Source organism: Chenopodium album, chromosome 16 (assembly GCF_948465745.1).
Source record: "Chenopodium album chromosome 16, dcCheAlbu1.1, whole genome shotgun sequence".
In the NCBI taxonomy this organism is placed as follows: Eukaryota; Viridiplantae; Streptophyta; class Magnoliopsida; order Caryophyllales; family Amaranthaceae; genus Chenopodium; species Chenopodium album.
Genome location: NC_137849.1, coordinates 2,232,031 through 2,246,606, shown reverse-complemented (window position 1 = coordinate 2,246,606; position 14,576 = coordinate 2,232,031). Strand labels below are relative to the sequence as shown.

Here is a 14,576-nt window from a genome sequence, read left to right as displayed (position 1 = left end):
ATTCAGTAATTTTTGTGGAGTCAAAAATTTCTACCACACTTGATACGCAACATACTTGGAAAGGAATAAAGAATTGATACTCTTATAGACTAACTTACCAAAAGAAAGAGTCCAAGGTAGGCCCTTTCTTACCATTCCACTTCATTTCTTGGCCACAACAGTCTAACTTAATCTAACAAAACAGAGTTATACCATTCAATTTTCCTGGAATTTCATTTTAGTCTTGTTTCTTCATCACTCGTTTTCTTCTTCTTCTTCATACCAGAAATTTCATTCATAAGCCAAAAAGTACTACTAGTATAAATAGTTGAAAGAATTAAAGGGGTGATCCTAAATAAATCAAAAAAAAAAAATGAAGAAGATTAAGCAAGTAAAAATGGAGACTACAAGAAGTTTTTCAGAGCTAGTGTTAGAGCTTGTAGCATCAGCAGATGAAGTGGTTTCTCTAGCAAAAGACTCGGAAATCGACACGGAAGTTTTAAATGAGTTTGCTATCTACATTGAGAAGCTTTCGCCGATCTTAGACACTCTAAGAGAAGATAAGATGATTATGGACACTCCAAGCATAAGGTCTGCCATAGGGTCCTTAGAAGCCGAGCTTCAACGAGCTCGTAATTGCATTGTCAACAAGAATACATGCTCGAATGATCATCGTTTCGACGTCATCCAACAATTGACTCATGATCTTGGGAGATCATTAGGCCTTTTGCTGTTTGCTAGCATTGGGGTGTCCTTAGACTTAAAGGACAAACTTGGGATTTTGCATAAGGAGATGATGAGTGCTAAGTTTGATCATCATTCTTATTGTTGTTCTTCGAGTGAGAGTACTAGCAGGGAGATTGTTGAGGAGATCATGAATGAACAAGAGCTTTGCCGTGAAAAAGAAGAGCTTATGATCATAGAAAGAGAGGATGTTGCATTACAACTTAAGTATGGAAATGATGATGAGTTTAAGAATTCTCTTTTGGGATTAGAGATAATGATTAGGGATAAAATCGTTGGTTGCGAGTGGATTACTGATGAAGGTATCATCCCCATTTTGTTTAATCGAATGGGTTCGAGCAAATGTATTGATAGATTAAGTATAATCAAGGTGCTAAGAAGCATTGCACATGAAAATCCTCAAACCAAGGTACTTATTCTTTTCTATTAAATTTGTTAAACTGATTTTATTTTTTATTTTTTCCTAGTGTACTTAAGCACAATTAGATATTGTACTAATTAAGTTTAACAGGAAAAAATGGCAGATATTAATTCCCTAACAACATTGGTGAAGTCCTTGGCTCGAGATGAGATGGAACGAAGAGAAGCAGTTGGATTGCTGATGGATCTTTCTCAGTTATCTTCAGTTAGACGAAGAGTTGGGAGGATCCAAGGGTGTATAATTATGTTGGTGACTATATTAAACGGGAATGATCCAATTTCTTCAAATGATGCAGGGAAATTGTTAGCTGGTCTTTCATGTAATACTCAAAATGCTCTTCTTATGGCTGAGGCTGGTTATTTTCATCCTCTAATCCAACATCTTAAAGAAGGTATAGTATACTATTACTTTCCTAACTTATTTCTTTCGAGGTACACACCGTGATTTTCCCAAACCTACTACTCGTATTTTCCTAACTTCTTTAGCTGCTTTACTTCCTTTTCTTCTTTGTTGTTTGTTCTTTTTTCCCCCTAAATCTTTTCACATTTCGAGGTTGCTTTAATGTTAAGGATAAGATCAATTTTAAGGTTGTTAATTATAAAGAGCTAAGTTACTTGTAACTTGGGCAGCCTGATTTATGACTGAGATACATTACAAATTACATATATATCAAGGGTTCTAATTTGATATTCAGGGGAAAATACAGGAAATATCAAAGTGTAGGCAAAATTTGAAGATCTAGATTATAAAATCAAGCTGTCAAGAACTTTGGCAAAGTTAGTAAAGTAAAGCAACTTGTGAAGCACATTTTTTTTAATAAAGGCATGTTTTACACCTTTGTATTGTGGCCAAATTAGCTGATTTATGGATTTTTCATCTAAAAGATTCAAATGGATATCATTTAACTGAGATACTTTTCTTTCAAAAGAAGCTTAGGGAAGAATCACTGGATTTGAATCAAACTTTAAACTTTGGAAGGTGGGGATGAGATCAAGCTACTTCACTGCTTTATAGAGCGAGTACCATACAACTTTACTGCAGTCTGACTACTCTTTTTAGGATCTAGGGATCAAGTTAGATTGAGCAAACTTTATAAAATAAGGATTGCATATAGTTGTATACCAACACTTTCGGTTTATCAAAAGTTATTTTCGGCTGTGTTCAGTTTAGAGAAACATTTTATACTGATTTTATTTTCTACTGAAGATATACTTTGAAGGTAAAGGCTCCAGGCTCCGTTTGTTTTGACTGAAAACATTTTCCAGCATACCATCCTCTATTCATTGGGTTGCAAATGATGGAAAACAATATACATTGTAGAAAATATATTTCATCACCAGAAAGCTACTTTCAATTTGAAATTATATATTCCACCCCTTCAAAATTGAAAATGGAAAAATGGATTCGCTCCTAGGAAAACATATCCTTCCAGCCAATAAAATCATAATTAGTTAACCAGTCTGACTTAGGTGGAAGGCTTCTTGTTCTGCTGAACTTAACAATAGTAAATAAAAAGGACTATTGATTGCAGTATTAATGTGAAAGGCTCTACTTGCTGTTATGAATTGGTAGTATGAATCTGTAGTTTGAGTGACTTTAAGTAAGCAAATCTTACACTAATATGATGAAAGTCGTATATTCTTGCAGGTTCAGAAATGAGTAAAATTCTAATGGCAACTGCACTTTCAAGGATGGTATTGACAGAAAAATCTCGAGCCTCACTTGGAGAAGACGGTGCAATTCAACCATTAGTCATCATGTTTAAGACAGGAAAGCTTGAAGCAAAGCTTTCAGCCTTAAATGCTTTACAAAATCTTTCCCTCACAGCCAAAAATATATCGTACATAGTTGATTCCGGTATCCTCCCTCCTCTGCTTCAGCTCCTTTTCTCTGTTACTTCTTCTCTCATGAGCCTCCGGGAACCTGCATCTGCTATCCTTGCAACCATATCATGTTCAGATTCTGTTCTTGAACATAGAGATTTGCCTGATCAACTTCTGTCACTTATAAACTTGTCTAGTCCAAAAATCAAGTGCAATATCCTTCTAGCTTTAAACAACATTCTTTCTCAGCCTGGTGCAGCTGAAGTTACAAGCAAAACAACCCAAAATGGTGCTATGCAGCTTTTGCTTCCTCTTATCAATGAAACCGACACCAAAATAAGAGTGGCAGCCCTGAATCTGTTATTTACCATATCGAATAATGTATCCATTGAAGAAAATTATCTTCCAAACATAGTGAATATAATCTCATCTTCATCGTCAGAGGCTGAAAAGGCAGCTGCAATTGGTTTGTTGAGCAACATTCCTCTTTCTGATAAAAAGGCAACTGATATACTCAAAAGGATGAATTTGTTGCCTATGCTAGTCTCGTTAATTGGTTCTTTGTGCTCTTCAAGTTCAACCACCACTACTCAGTGTTTAGAAGAAAGTATTGCAGGTGTTTTTATCAGGTTTACACTACCTTCAGACAAGAAACTACAAGTCTATGCAGCAGAAATGGGAATTATACCTATTATAATAAAGATCCTCTCACATGGATCAATTAAAGCCAAATCAAGAGCTGCAACATCGCTAACTCAGCTATCACAAAATACCCTTTCCTCTAGAAGGCTTAGGAATTTGCGGTGGGGTTATTGTGTTCCTACGCCTACTGCAGATGGATTCTGTGAAATCCACAGTGGATATTGCAGTGTGAAAGGAAACTTTTGCCTAGTAAAAGCTGGTGCTATTCCTCCTTTGATCCGTATTTTGGAGGGTGATGAAAGAGAAGCTGATGAAGCAGTGTTAAATACCATTGCCACTCTATTGCAGGATGAAATTTGGGCAGATGGAAGCAATTTCATAGCTAAAATATCAGGTGGAGTGATGGCTATTATTAAGGTGTTAGAAATAGGAAGTGTAAAGGCTAAAGAAACGGCATTATGGATATTGGATAGAGTTCTTCGGATTGAAGAATTTAGATCGAAGTATGGAGGTTCAACTCAAGTGGTGTTAATCGATCTTGCTCACAAAGGGGAGCCTTCTTTGAGACCCCTGGTGGCTAACATATTGATGCAGCTTGAATTGCTACAAGATCAGTCCAGCTACTTCTAGTCAATGTTTTGATAGGATACATTATGTAATATTTTTACTCTTTATTACTCCTGTATAAATGTTTTGTGCAGTGGATTGGATCATTTAGGCTTGTGAGCATATATAATAGAGGAAATGTAAGGAAAGGTATGTAAATTATGTGCACACCATAATGCATCAGCACAAGCATAAAATAGTTGAGCAAGCATGCGAAATCAGTTTATGAAAGAAAATGACACGATTTGGAACCTTTTATTGAAATCTTACTAATTCTTGTATATTTATCAGTGTACGACTTTATGATACACGAAGCAGCAGCATCAAGCACCAGTGCAAGCCCCTTTTATCTTCCAAAGAAGAAAAGTTTACTTCAACATACAAGAAGGTTAAGAAAAACTACGCCATTATAAAATCAATTTCACACACTGAACTCTTTTCAAAAAAGCTTAAAAGCAGGAAGCACTAACCAGCAGGGCAGCAGGACACAATTCTCTGACTAAGAGCCAATTCTAGCAGAGGTGACCATGAGTCCATGATGGATTCCATTGCCTCAGCCTTGCTTTGTTCGAGAAAAAATGTACTCTGTAGAGTTGATACAAAAACCCCTATGTTCGTATGAGCATTCCTAGGAGAGCACAAATGGAAAATGTTAAATGCAAACTTTTAGAAGCACTATCACTCCATGACATATGTTATGTATGATAGCAATTACACAAGGTTTATTTTGCAAGAAATGCTGGCTAAATGTAATCAAACTTGAGTCATGAAAGTATTATTGACAAAGCAAGTAACTAAGGTATAGAAATCAGCTAAAACTAAGCGTGACAGAAGAAAACTCGAAAGTCAAACTATGAGTTGAAATGTTGCCCAGGGATGCTCCCAATCATTAGTCCTCAGATGTTCTCCAATCCATTAATTGGATCGCTGCATAACTTGATCATAACAAAAATACCAAGTATTTGCCAAGCATGCAATTTCACAAGTTAATTATGCTTCCGTGAGCTTAGGTGAGGATGTCAATGAGTCAAGTCGAGCTGAGTATAACACCACCATCATATACCAAATTCCAGCCTAGAACTCGACTCATGGGTCCCAAAATTCTAGCCTAGACACAGACACTTAATACCAACAGAAGATACTAGTCATTTATGACAAGTTATTATAGGGTGAAACTAACTTCTTCAATGCCAATAGGGGAACTAGAAAAGTAGACCTTTAGGAGTTAGGACATGATTAAATACTTAAATCAAGAGTAATACGTAGATTGATAGGGTATATTAGAAGTATATGTATGTGTCTGTTGTCCTTTATTTGCTGGTGCATTAATTAAATGTGTCATCGTTTTGTATTATGTACTTCGTATGTATCAATTGGTGTTGGTAATCAAAATTATTATGTTTCTGTGAGCTTTGAGGTATTTAGTTATTTAGCTCTCCATTTTTTTTTCGATGCGAATTTATCTCGTGAGGGTAGTTTCTTAATTTTTTTTTGTCTTCTTTCCCTTCTCACCTTTACTTTAAAAAAAAAAAAAAAAAAATACTTCCTCCGGTTTTTTAGTTGACATCGTTTGACTTTTATACTATTCGCACAACATGCTTTGACTCGCTTTTATGGTTTATAAATACGATAAATCATATTCATGTGAATCTTGTTTGAATCGTTTCAATGTACTTCCTCCGTTTTTTAATACCTGCAACACTTCTCTAAAATGGAAAAGTCGCAATACTTACAACACACTATAAATGAAAAGTTATTTTAGGGGAAAACCATCCTATTTCCCTTATCTAAAGCACATGGCTCTCTAAATTATACTAGTAGCAACCACTCATTCTATATTAAAGTGTATTATATCATGTGAACCTTACATTTCTTAATTACTATGAAAAAATATGTGTTGCAACTATTTAAAAACGAAGGAAGTATATTTTATTAATATTCATTTTTTTATAATTTTACTAAGAGATATTAATCGTTAAAAACATCTGTTGGCAGATAATAAAAGGTGTCACCTAAAAAAAAAAAAGAGGAATTATATATTTGTCAAAATAAGTTAATTTTTGTTTGAAAAGACTAAACAGCCCTTGTGCACAGGTAAAAAGTCCTAGCATAGTTGCAAGTCTAGACAGCCTCAAATTCTTGTACATTCTAGAACGAATCCCTAAACCCCAAACCCCAACAAAAACCCTTGTTCTCTTCTTTTATTACCTGTCTCTTCTCTCTTTTCTTTCTTCTTCTACACACAGAAAAACATTCACAAAGATCAAGTCCTAAATTCATCAATAAATCAATCAATGGCATCAAAAAACATCGGAAGAAAACGCGAATAGGATCAAGCAATGACAACAACAATGGAGGAATATTAAGCAGAGTTACAACGACAGTTACAAACTCACCCATCTACCAAAAAACCCAGCAAACTGCTAGCAATGCGGCAAACAGTACAAAGAAGCTGCTTAAGAGCACTGGTAAAGCTGCTTGGATAGTTGGCACAACATTCCTTGTCCTCGCTCTTCCTCTCATCATCGAGCTCGAGCGCGATGCTCAGTTGGATGCTTTGGAGCTTCAGCAGGCTAGCCTTCTTGGCACCCCTCCTCCTGCTGCCCCCAATTCTTATTAAATTTTGTTTCTTTTATTTTAGTAATTTTTGGGTTTTGTTGGGATTTTAGGGTTCTTGTTTTGGTATAATCTATGGGTCTGATTTGATATTTTAGTTGACTAAAAGTATGAAGGAACTAAGGGGTTGATGGATTTTTTTTTTTTTTTTAATTATATTTTGGGCTTAATATTCAGATGTTATTTCTATGTGATTTAGCCTTTTTTCAATGGTATAATAATGAATTGGACCTGCTTTCTTTGCTAATTGGTGTTTATTATTTATTTATGATGAATTATTACATTTGATTTAATTTTTAGGGGTTCTTAATATTCTTCTGCTATGAAAGAATTGAAGGTTAAAGGGGTGTTCTTGTTTAATTTTGGGTTTGTATGATATTACCTTCTTTAGTGAATATCCTTCTGCTAAGAATTCTGATGAAGGCGCCCTTAGTTATTTTGCTATTTAATCTGTAGTGTGAATGTGTGATGATTTTGATTAAAGGTCTTGGCTTCTTTTTTTTTTTTTTTTTTAAACCTCATATTGATTTTAGTTGCATACTTGCAGGGGTTTTATGTTGGGGACTTGGGGTTTTAGGGCAATGTAATTTTTATTGAAAAATTTCTGTCTTTTTGGTGTGTTTGTATTATTTTACTGCTCTTATGTTTTGATGGATAGACATTAGACAATGAAACATTACCAATTGAAAGACTTTTTAGGAGTAGGAAAATTTGCTGTTGTGGTAAATTTGATAGTGAGTTTCAAGGGGCTATGAAGTGAGGGAGAAGGGTAAATTCTGCTTTTGGATCCCATATGAGTGGACCATGTCATCCATTTGGTTGATTATAAGTTGAAGGAGGATTACAGATATAGAGAAAAGAAGCCAGTGATTCGAGTTTCTTTTGCTTTCGAGGTCTATTGAAATTAGGCAATGGTTGTTATGTTGAATACGGCAGCACCTAGGTGTGTTAGGAAAACTTTTAGCTGTCATTAAACCAAAATTTAAAGAGGGTATAGTGGTATACAAACTAATATGGCATCGGTTAATCTGACACATGCTTGTTGTGATTCTTGGGAAACTAGAAAATTAATGTGGGAAATTGATGTTTGGTACTTTCTTTTGTTAAATGAGGGGGGCTTGCATGATGCAACTGGTGGATATACTATGAAGTATTGAACTGTTGATTTCGGTCATGAATGTGACTTATGTGAGGATCATATCAGAAGGGCTTGTTTATTTGCACCTCTTTCACATGCCAACTAGACTTATATATTTGTGTATATATTTTATAACCGTAACAGTTTATTGTTATTGAAATGAGATGAGGAGATCAAAGTGAGAGTGGAAGCAAACAACTTAATTACCCTTCAATTGACCTTTCTGCAGGATCAAGAATCTGATGTTAGCACCCATCAACTCTATGCAAAAATTATATGCTTTGTGACTTTGTCTACTCTGATTTTCATAAATATCGTCCCTGGTATGGTTCTACCCATTACTATGTAGGCTCCTTGCTCTCATGAGCCTTTCACAGCCATCAAAGATATTTGTCCTGTTCCAAACCCTTAAGGAAATCATGATGACCCAATGACCACATCACAGTTTTATGTCACTTGGCTATTGTATAGTCCGTATTTAGTCTTCTATAGGGATTGCTCAAGTATGGTTGTGCTCCGTATAATTTTTTTTTTAGGATTCACATGATTTACCATTGCTCTTAATCGTGGGTTATGGGCATTTGGCTTTGTTTAGTCTTTGAAATAGATGGTGTTTTGGGACCTTTTGGGTGTCCTGTTGTTATTTAGATAGACTGTAATTGAAATTTTTAATTTGGATTTCAGTAATGTGTTGTATGATTCATTACCTCCATGTATAGCCATGCTGTTACTCTCTCAAGGCAATTTATGTACATTAGGAGTTTGTTTAGGAGCTATTTTGATTTTGTTTTGCATTTGTGATGGTCGTGTTATGGATTATCTTACCCTGAACAACCATGCCTTATTTTACAGAAATGGTGAAAGAAAACGACAAGCTTATGCTTATTTGTGAGAGTTGTATTTTGGCGTAATTTTGGACTTAACCTACTTGTTGATGGAGCTTGACAAGAATCCTTCTGTTTTATTTATTTATTTATTTTTATTTTTTTTAGGAATTTTTGTAAATTACCACCCTAAAATTTAACATGTGTTGAAATAACCATCCATTTTTGTTGAAATTAAAAATAACCACCCATATTTTACAAAACTGTAGGTTTTACCACCCCTATCTATACTCCGGCCAGTTTTACGAGCATGTGCCCCACAAATTCATAATGAAGAACCCCAATTTTCAATTCAAGTTAAATTGAATGAATCAAACAACGATTACATCATTAAATTCCTAATAAAACACATTCCAAACAAAAAATATCGTATAACTTAAATTCTACTTCATTAAACATTGCAAAATAACTAAAAAAATAAAAATAAAAAAGTGCGATCTTCAATTACCTTGCTTTACAAATTGGTGTAAAAAAATTTAAGTGCGTTCTTTAAACGATTCACTTGTCAATTTGCAAAATTTGGAGGAAAATTTGGTAGAATTTGTGGAAAAAAATGAAGAATTTTAAGTTTGGGAGTAGTTTGTGAAACAAGGGAGGAAATAAATCGAGAAACAACTTTTACAAAAATAAAAAACAGCCGTTATGTGGGGCCCATGCTCGAAAACTGGTCGGAGTATAGGTCGAGTGGTAAAACCTACATTTTTTGTAAAATATGGGTGGTTATTTTTAATTTCAAAAAAAAGGGTGGTTATTTCAATACATGGTACATTTTGGGGTGGTAATTTACAAAAAATCCTTTTTTTTTTTAAAAAATGTAAGAAAATTTACACTAGGTATGTCTGTTGGGTGATTGTAGCCCAAATTTTATGGTTCAATCCTCTACAATGTCGGTGCATGCATATTATAACTTTTGGTTTGAAGTCTTGATCTTGATTATTCTAGATCAAGTATAATCTTCTAGAATGGGGAGGGATCCGGTGAGAATAAATTCATATGTGAGAATTCATACTTATATGAGAACTGATTTTAAATTTAGAACATGTGAGTAAAAGTTTAGAACATACGAGTAAAAATTTAGAACATGTGTCTGAAATTAAAATTTAGAACATCTATGTGAGTAATAATTTAGAACATCTATGTGAGTAATATGTTTAGAACATTTGATTTAAGAATTAGAACAAGTGATTAAAAATTTATAAAATCTACTTTATGAAATTTTAAACATATGAGTAAAATTTAGAACATCTGATTTAAGATTATGAACATGTAAATAAAAATTTAGAACAAACTGATATAGAATATAGAAAGTGTGAGTAAAAAATTTAGAGTGTGAGTAAAAAATTTAGAACATACGAGTAAAAAAAATAGAACATACGCTTTAAAATTTGGAACATATAATTAAAAATCTTAGAACACATTTTAAAATTTAGAACATATAAGTTAAAATTTTGGAACAAGTTATTTAAAATAAAATTTATGATATTAAACTTAACTAATTTATGGTTTAGAACATGTGAGTACTAAATTAGAACATTTGATTTAATTTAGAACACCTAAGGAAAAAGTTTAGAACATCAGATTTAAATTTTAGAATATACGAGTAAAAATTTAGAACATAAAGAGTGTTCTCACATAAGAAAAATTCTCACGAGAGCCTCCCCCCTTCTAGATTAATACACATTACTCAAGTAATGTCGGTCAACTCAAGGAAAGAAGCTACTACTATCATATACAACTTTGAAATTTTTTATATCTCACAAATAAAACCCCAAAATTGCATATAATACAATCTAGAGGTAATAGATGATTCTAGTATTAAAGGATCAAGAATAATCTTAAAGGTTTTTGCCGACTTTATCTACTACTTATGCACCACTATATATATAAGGTAGTTTGACATATACAAAAACAACAAGAAACCAAATACACAAAGAGCCACACACAAAGAGAGTGAGGGATAGCTCAAGTGGTTAGAGCTCCCCTCCCGATTTCTGGAGATTGGGAGATCGATTCTCAACCTCGCCCTTTGTGGCTCACTAAACACCAACAAAAAAAAGAGCATGTACCAGTACTTAGTCTGATAAGACTCAGAACCATTTCGACAAACACCTTGCATGCAATTAAGAATATTGCAAAGAAACGCAAAATAGAAATGGAAACCCTAATACTTCTTCTGTTTTTATTTTATTGCACCATTTGGACTTTGACACTATTCACTCAATGTTCTTTAACACCATTCACTTAATGTTCTTTGACCATTATTTGTGATTTATCCATTAGGAAAAATATAGTCATAAGAGATCTAGTTAGATTCGTCTCGATATTTTCTTTTCAAATATCAAATTTTTATAATTTTTACAAAAGTATAATAGAAGATATTAACAGTTAAAGTAATGCATTGGCAAGCGTGAAATCCCTCATGGTGTAATAAAAAAAGAACGGAGGAAGTATATAAAACTCAGCATTACTTGGTCAACATCAGTCTAGAAACTAAATAAAAAAAAATGCACTAAAATATCTCAAACTTTTCAACAAACACCTTGCATGCAATTAAGAATATTGCAAAGATACAAAAAGAAAACCATAGTAAATAAGACTCAGCATTACTTGGCCAAACATCAGTCCAGAAACTAAATTAAAAAATGCACTAAAATCTTTAAACCTTTTCAAAAATCACCTAGTAAATAAGACTCAGCATTACTAAGCCAAATATCCGAATAAGAAAAAGCACCAACAGACACCTTACATAAAATTTAGAATATTGCAAAGAAACTGTGATACTATTTCAACTCACAGAACACCTTTTAAATTAGAATCGATTTATGATGATCAATAGTCATTTATAGGCCAATACCTGTTAGCATTGAATATCTTTAGTCTCCATGCATCAAACTTTTAAATTTAGGGTGTGTATGTTATACTGAACTAGATTTTTTATTCGCTCAATGCACGGATTTTTTTCTTGAAGATTTTTTAGAAAAGTTTTACTTTATTTAATGTTCTATGTAATAAAAAAAAATCCACCATATCTAAAACTCTCATACTCAATGTATAAACTACAATAACTCTTTTCTTTTTCGACAGGAGTGGATGAGTTAAATAATCAATTTTAACGAACTAACTCAAAAATCTTCAATATTACACCTTATAAAATTAAAGGCATATAGTAATGTAACAATATAGCATCAACAATGTATGATGGTCAACAATCCATTTTATTTTTTTGGAAACTTAACAACAAATATGATTCGAGTAAATGATTTTTGATTGTCTATACTACCTAGGTTACAAGTTGTTAAATACTGCCTTTAAAACTGATTTAGCCGTATGATTACTATCTCTAGCCATTTTTCGGTTGAATAGTCTAATCACAAATGTTCAAAAACATCCGATGTACGATAACGATATTGTAAATCACTAGTCTCTCTCTCCTCACTTATTTTTCACCCACTACAGAAACCACCACCGCCGCCACCATTGCCTCGAGCTTGAGCCTCGTTAACAGTGATCTGACGGTGGTTGAGTGTTTGGCCGTTCGTTCCTTCGATCGTAGCATCAAGCTCTTCTTTGCTTTCGAATGTAACGAAGCCAAATCCTCTACATCGTTTTCGGATTTCATCATAAAAACAACATATCAAGTAACAATAGTAGCAGTAGTAACAGATCAAAGTAGTAGCAGAAAATTTCGAATCAAAGTAACAGAATATCAGCTGAATGAGAAACAAAGAGTTTGTTGTTGATAACCACACTATATCGTCATTTGTGAGCTTACTTAATTAATGATCCAAAAATTGGTGATGAAGACAAGGAACTACTGAAAAAGGTTTTGGAAAATTGAGCGAGTGATTGGAACATTTGATATTACTTCCTTTGGGCTTACTTTTACTTGAATGGTGCTCATGGAAGTAGATGTGGATTGATACTCTGTGTTTTATTTCTTTCTTTTTTTTTTTTGGATGCAAATTGATACTTTATTTTGCATATGTAGCTTAATTAGTTTTGTGAAATAAAAGGGTCACTTTTGTGAAAAAAAAAAGGTCACTTTTGTGAAGAAAAAAAAAAGGGTCACTTTTGTAAGAAAAAGGGTCACTTTTGTGAAGAAAAAAAAGTGACTTTTGAGAAAAAAAAATGGTCACTTTTGTAAAAAAAAAAAAGTCACTTTTGTAAGAAAAAGGGTTACTTTTTACAAAATATTCGATGTACAATAAAATTATTGTAAACCGTGGCATGCAAAAGTTCTAGTCTAATTATGATGTCACTTGTTAACCTAAATGTAATTTATGACATACTTTCTCTGTTTCTATTTATTTGACGCGTTTGATTTAGACACATATATTAAGGAGAGGAGAGAGAGTGAGAGAGAATGAAAAAGCAAGTGGGGTAGCTTATAAATGCAAGGTAAAAATTTTACCTCAAAAGGAAACGTGTTAACTAAAAAAAAAACTTCCTAAAAAGGGATACGTGTCAACTAAAAAGAAACATAGGTAGTATTAATCTCATTATTGAGGCCTATGAATCACTTTATTAGCTTGTAAGTTATGGCGTCAATTATAGGTTGAAAAATTGTTATTTATGTCATTTTAATCACTTATCAATGGATTTCCACTACTAGCCTAAATGTAAATTAGTTTTAAGGCAATGAGTGATGTCATAATTAAGCTAATTTGCTGGAAAATAATTTGATAAACTTTTTTAAAAAATTGGGTTTATAATAACTAACTCATATCAAGTGTTACGAATTTACAATATAAAACCTTAAATATAATTTCTTAATAAAAAATAATCATATGCTATTAAGAATCAATGATCATGTCCACATTATTATGAATTTACAGTCTCTGAAAATTCTACTCCATTATTACCCTTATAAATTAGATGTCTCAAACGCCCTTTATCTAAAGACTTTAAAGTTATTACCTAAAAAGATCGTTCGTGCTCATTTATAGTCTTGTACGCAAGACGTAAGCATAAGCTACCCTCTTCCGATTTCCAAGCCCACTAAACTCACAAAGTCTTTTATTGGATAGTATTGTACAAGTAATTTTTTTTTTTTGACAATGGGAACTATATAAATGAAGAACGAGACAAATTACAACCTATGAGCAAATAAAATTAGCAAACATAGCAAACTAAAACCTAACAAACATACCAAACCAAATACACAAAAAAACCAAAGGAAGCCTTGTATTGTGGCTGAGGCAACACACCTTAAAGAAATCCACTAGTAAGACTCGCCACTTACCACCAGAGGAAAGACGAAAAGTAAGATAAAACCCAAGCCATGCATCATACCTATTACTATGGAGCTTGGAGAACCATAAAATTCTTACCAAATCCTTACCGTGGACCTAGAAATGCCAAATGAACCGAAAACCTCGAGATGGACATTTAGTACAGGATAAAACTAGTGAAGGGAATTGAAACTTGTAATGACACATAAGCAAATGTGCGATGAAAATTGCGGAGAGATGTAACGACCGAAAGTTGAATGCACCTTGTTGCCGGGAAAAAGAACCTTGACATAATTTCACTCCCAGGGAAAAACATAGTTACTTCCTAGAAGTCCAGGAACACGACCAAGAGAGTCGTATGATTGAACGACTCTGCCTTGAGAAACCTTGCACCAAAATGGAGGTTCTTCTCTTGCAACTTTACCTACCGAGAATGCAAGAAAATGGAGGACCCTGCTTACCCCAAACATTAAAGATGGGGCGCCTCCTTCG

The 14,576-nt window shown here is 33.5% G+C and overlaps 1 protein-coding gene across 1 annotated transcript; it reads left to right on the top strand.

Moving 5' to 3' along the window:
- The first annotated feature begins 192 nt into the window (after positions 1–192).
- On the top strand, positions 193–4,468 carry LOC145586050 (U-box domain-containing protein 24-like). Its single transcript, XM_081642766.1, has 3 exons — positions 193–1,132; positions 1,235–1,535; positions 2,792–4,468. Exons 1-3 carry the CDS (start codon positions 353–355, stop codon positions 4,237–4,239), a joined length of 2,529 nt encoding a protein of 842 aa, XP_081498892.1. The 5' UTR covers positions 193–352; the 3' UTR covers positions 4,240–4,468.
- Positions 4,469–14,576: the final 10,108 nt, after the last annotated feature.

What these genes read in the sequence shown, in the direction of transcription:
- LOC145586050 (XM_081642766.1), top strand. Translation starts at nt 353, where the DNA reads ATGAAGAAGATTAAGCAAGTAAAAATGGAGACTACAAGAAGTTTTTCA. An exon ending in ATGAAAATCCTCAAACCAAG is followed by an intron (nt 1,133 to 1,234) that starts GTACTTATTCTT and finishes TAAGTTTAACAG; the next exon opens with GAAAAAATGGCAGATATTAA. An exon ending in AATCCAACATCTTAAAGAAG is followed by an intron (nt 1,536 to 2,791) that starts GTATAGTATACT and finishes ATATTCTTGCAG; the next exon opens with GTTCAGAAATGAGTAAAATT.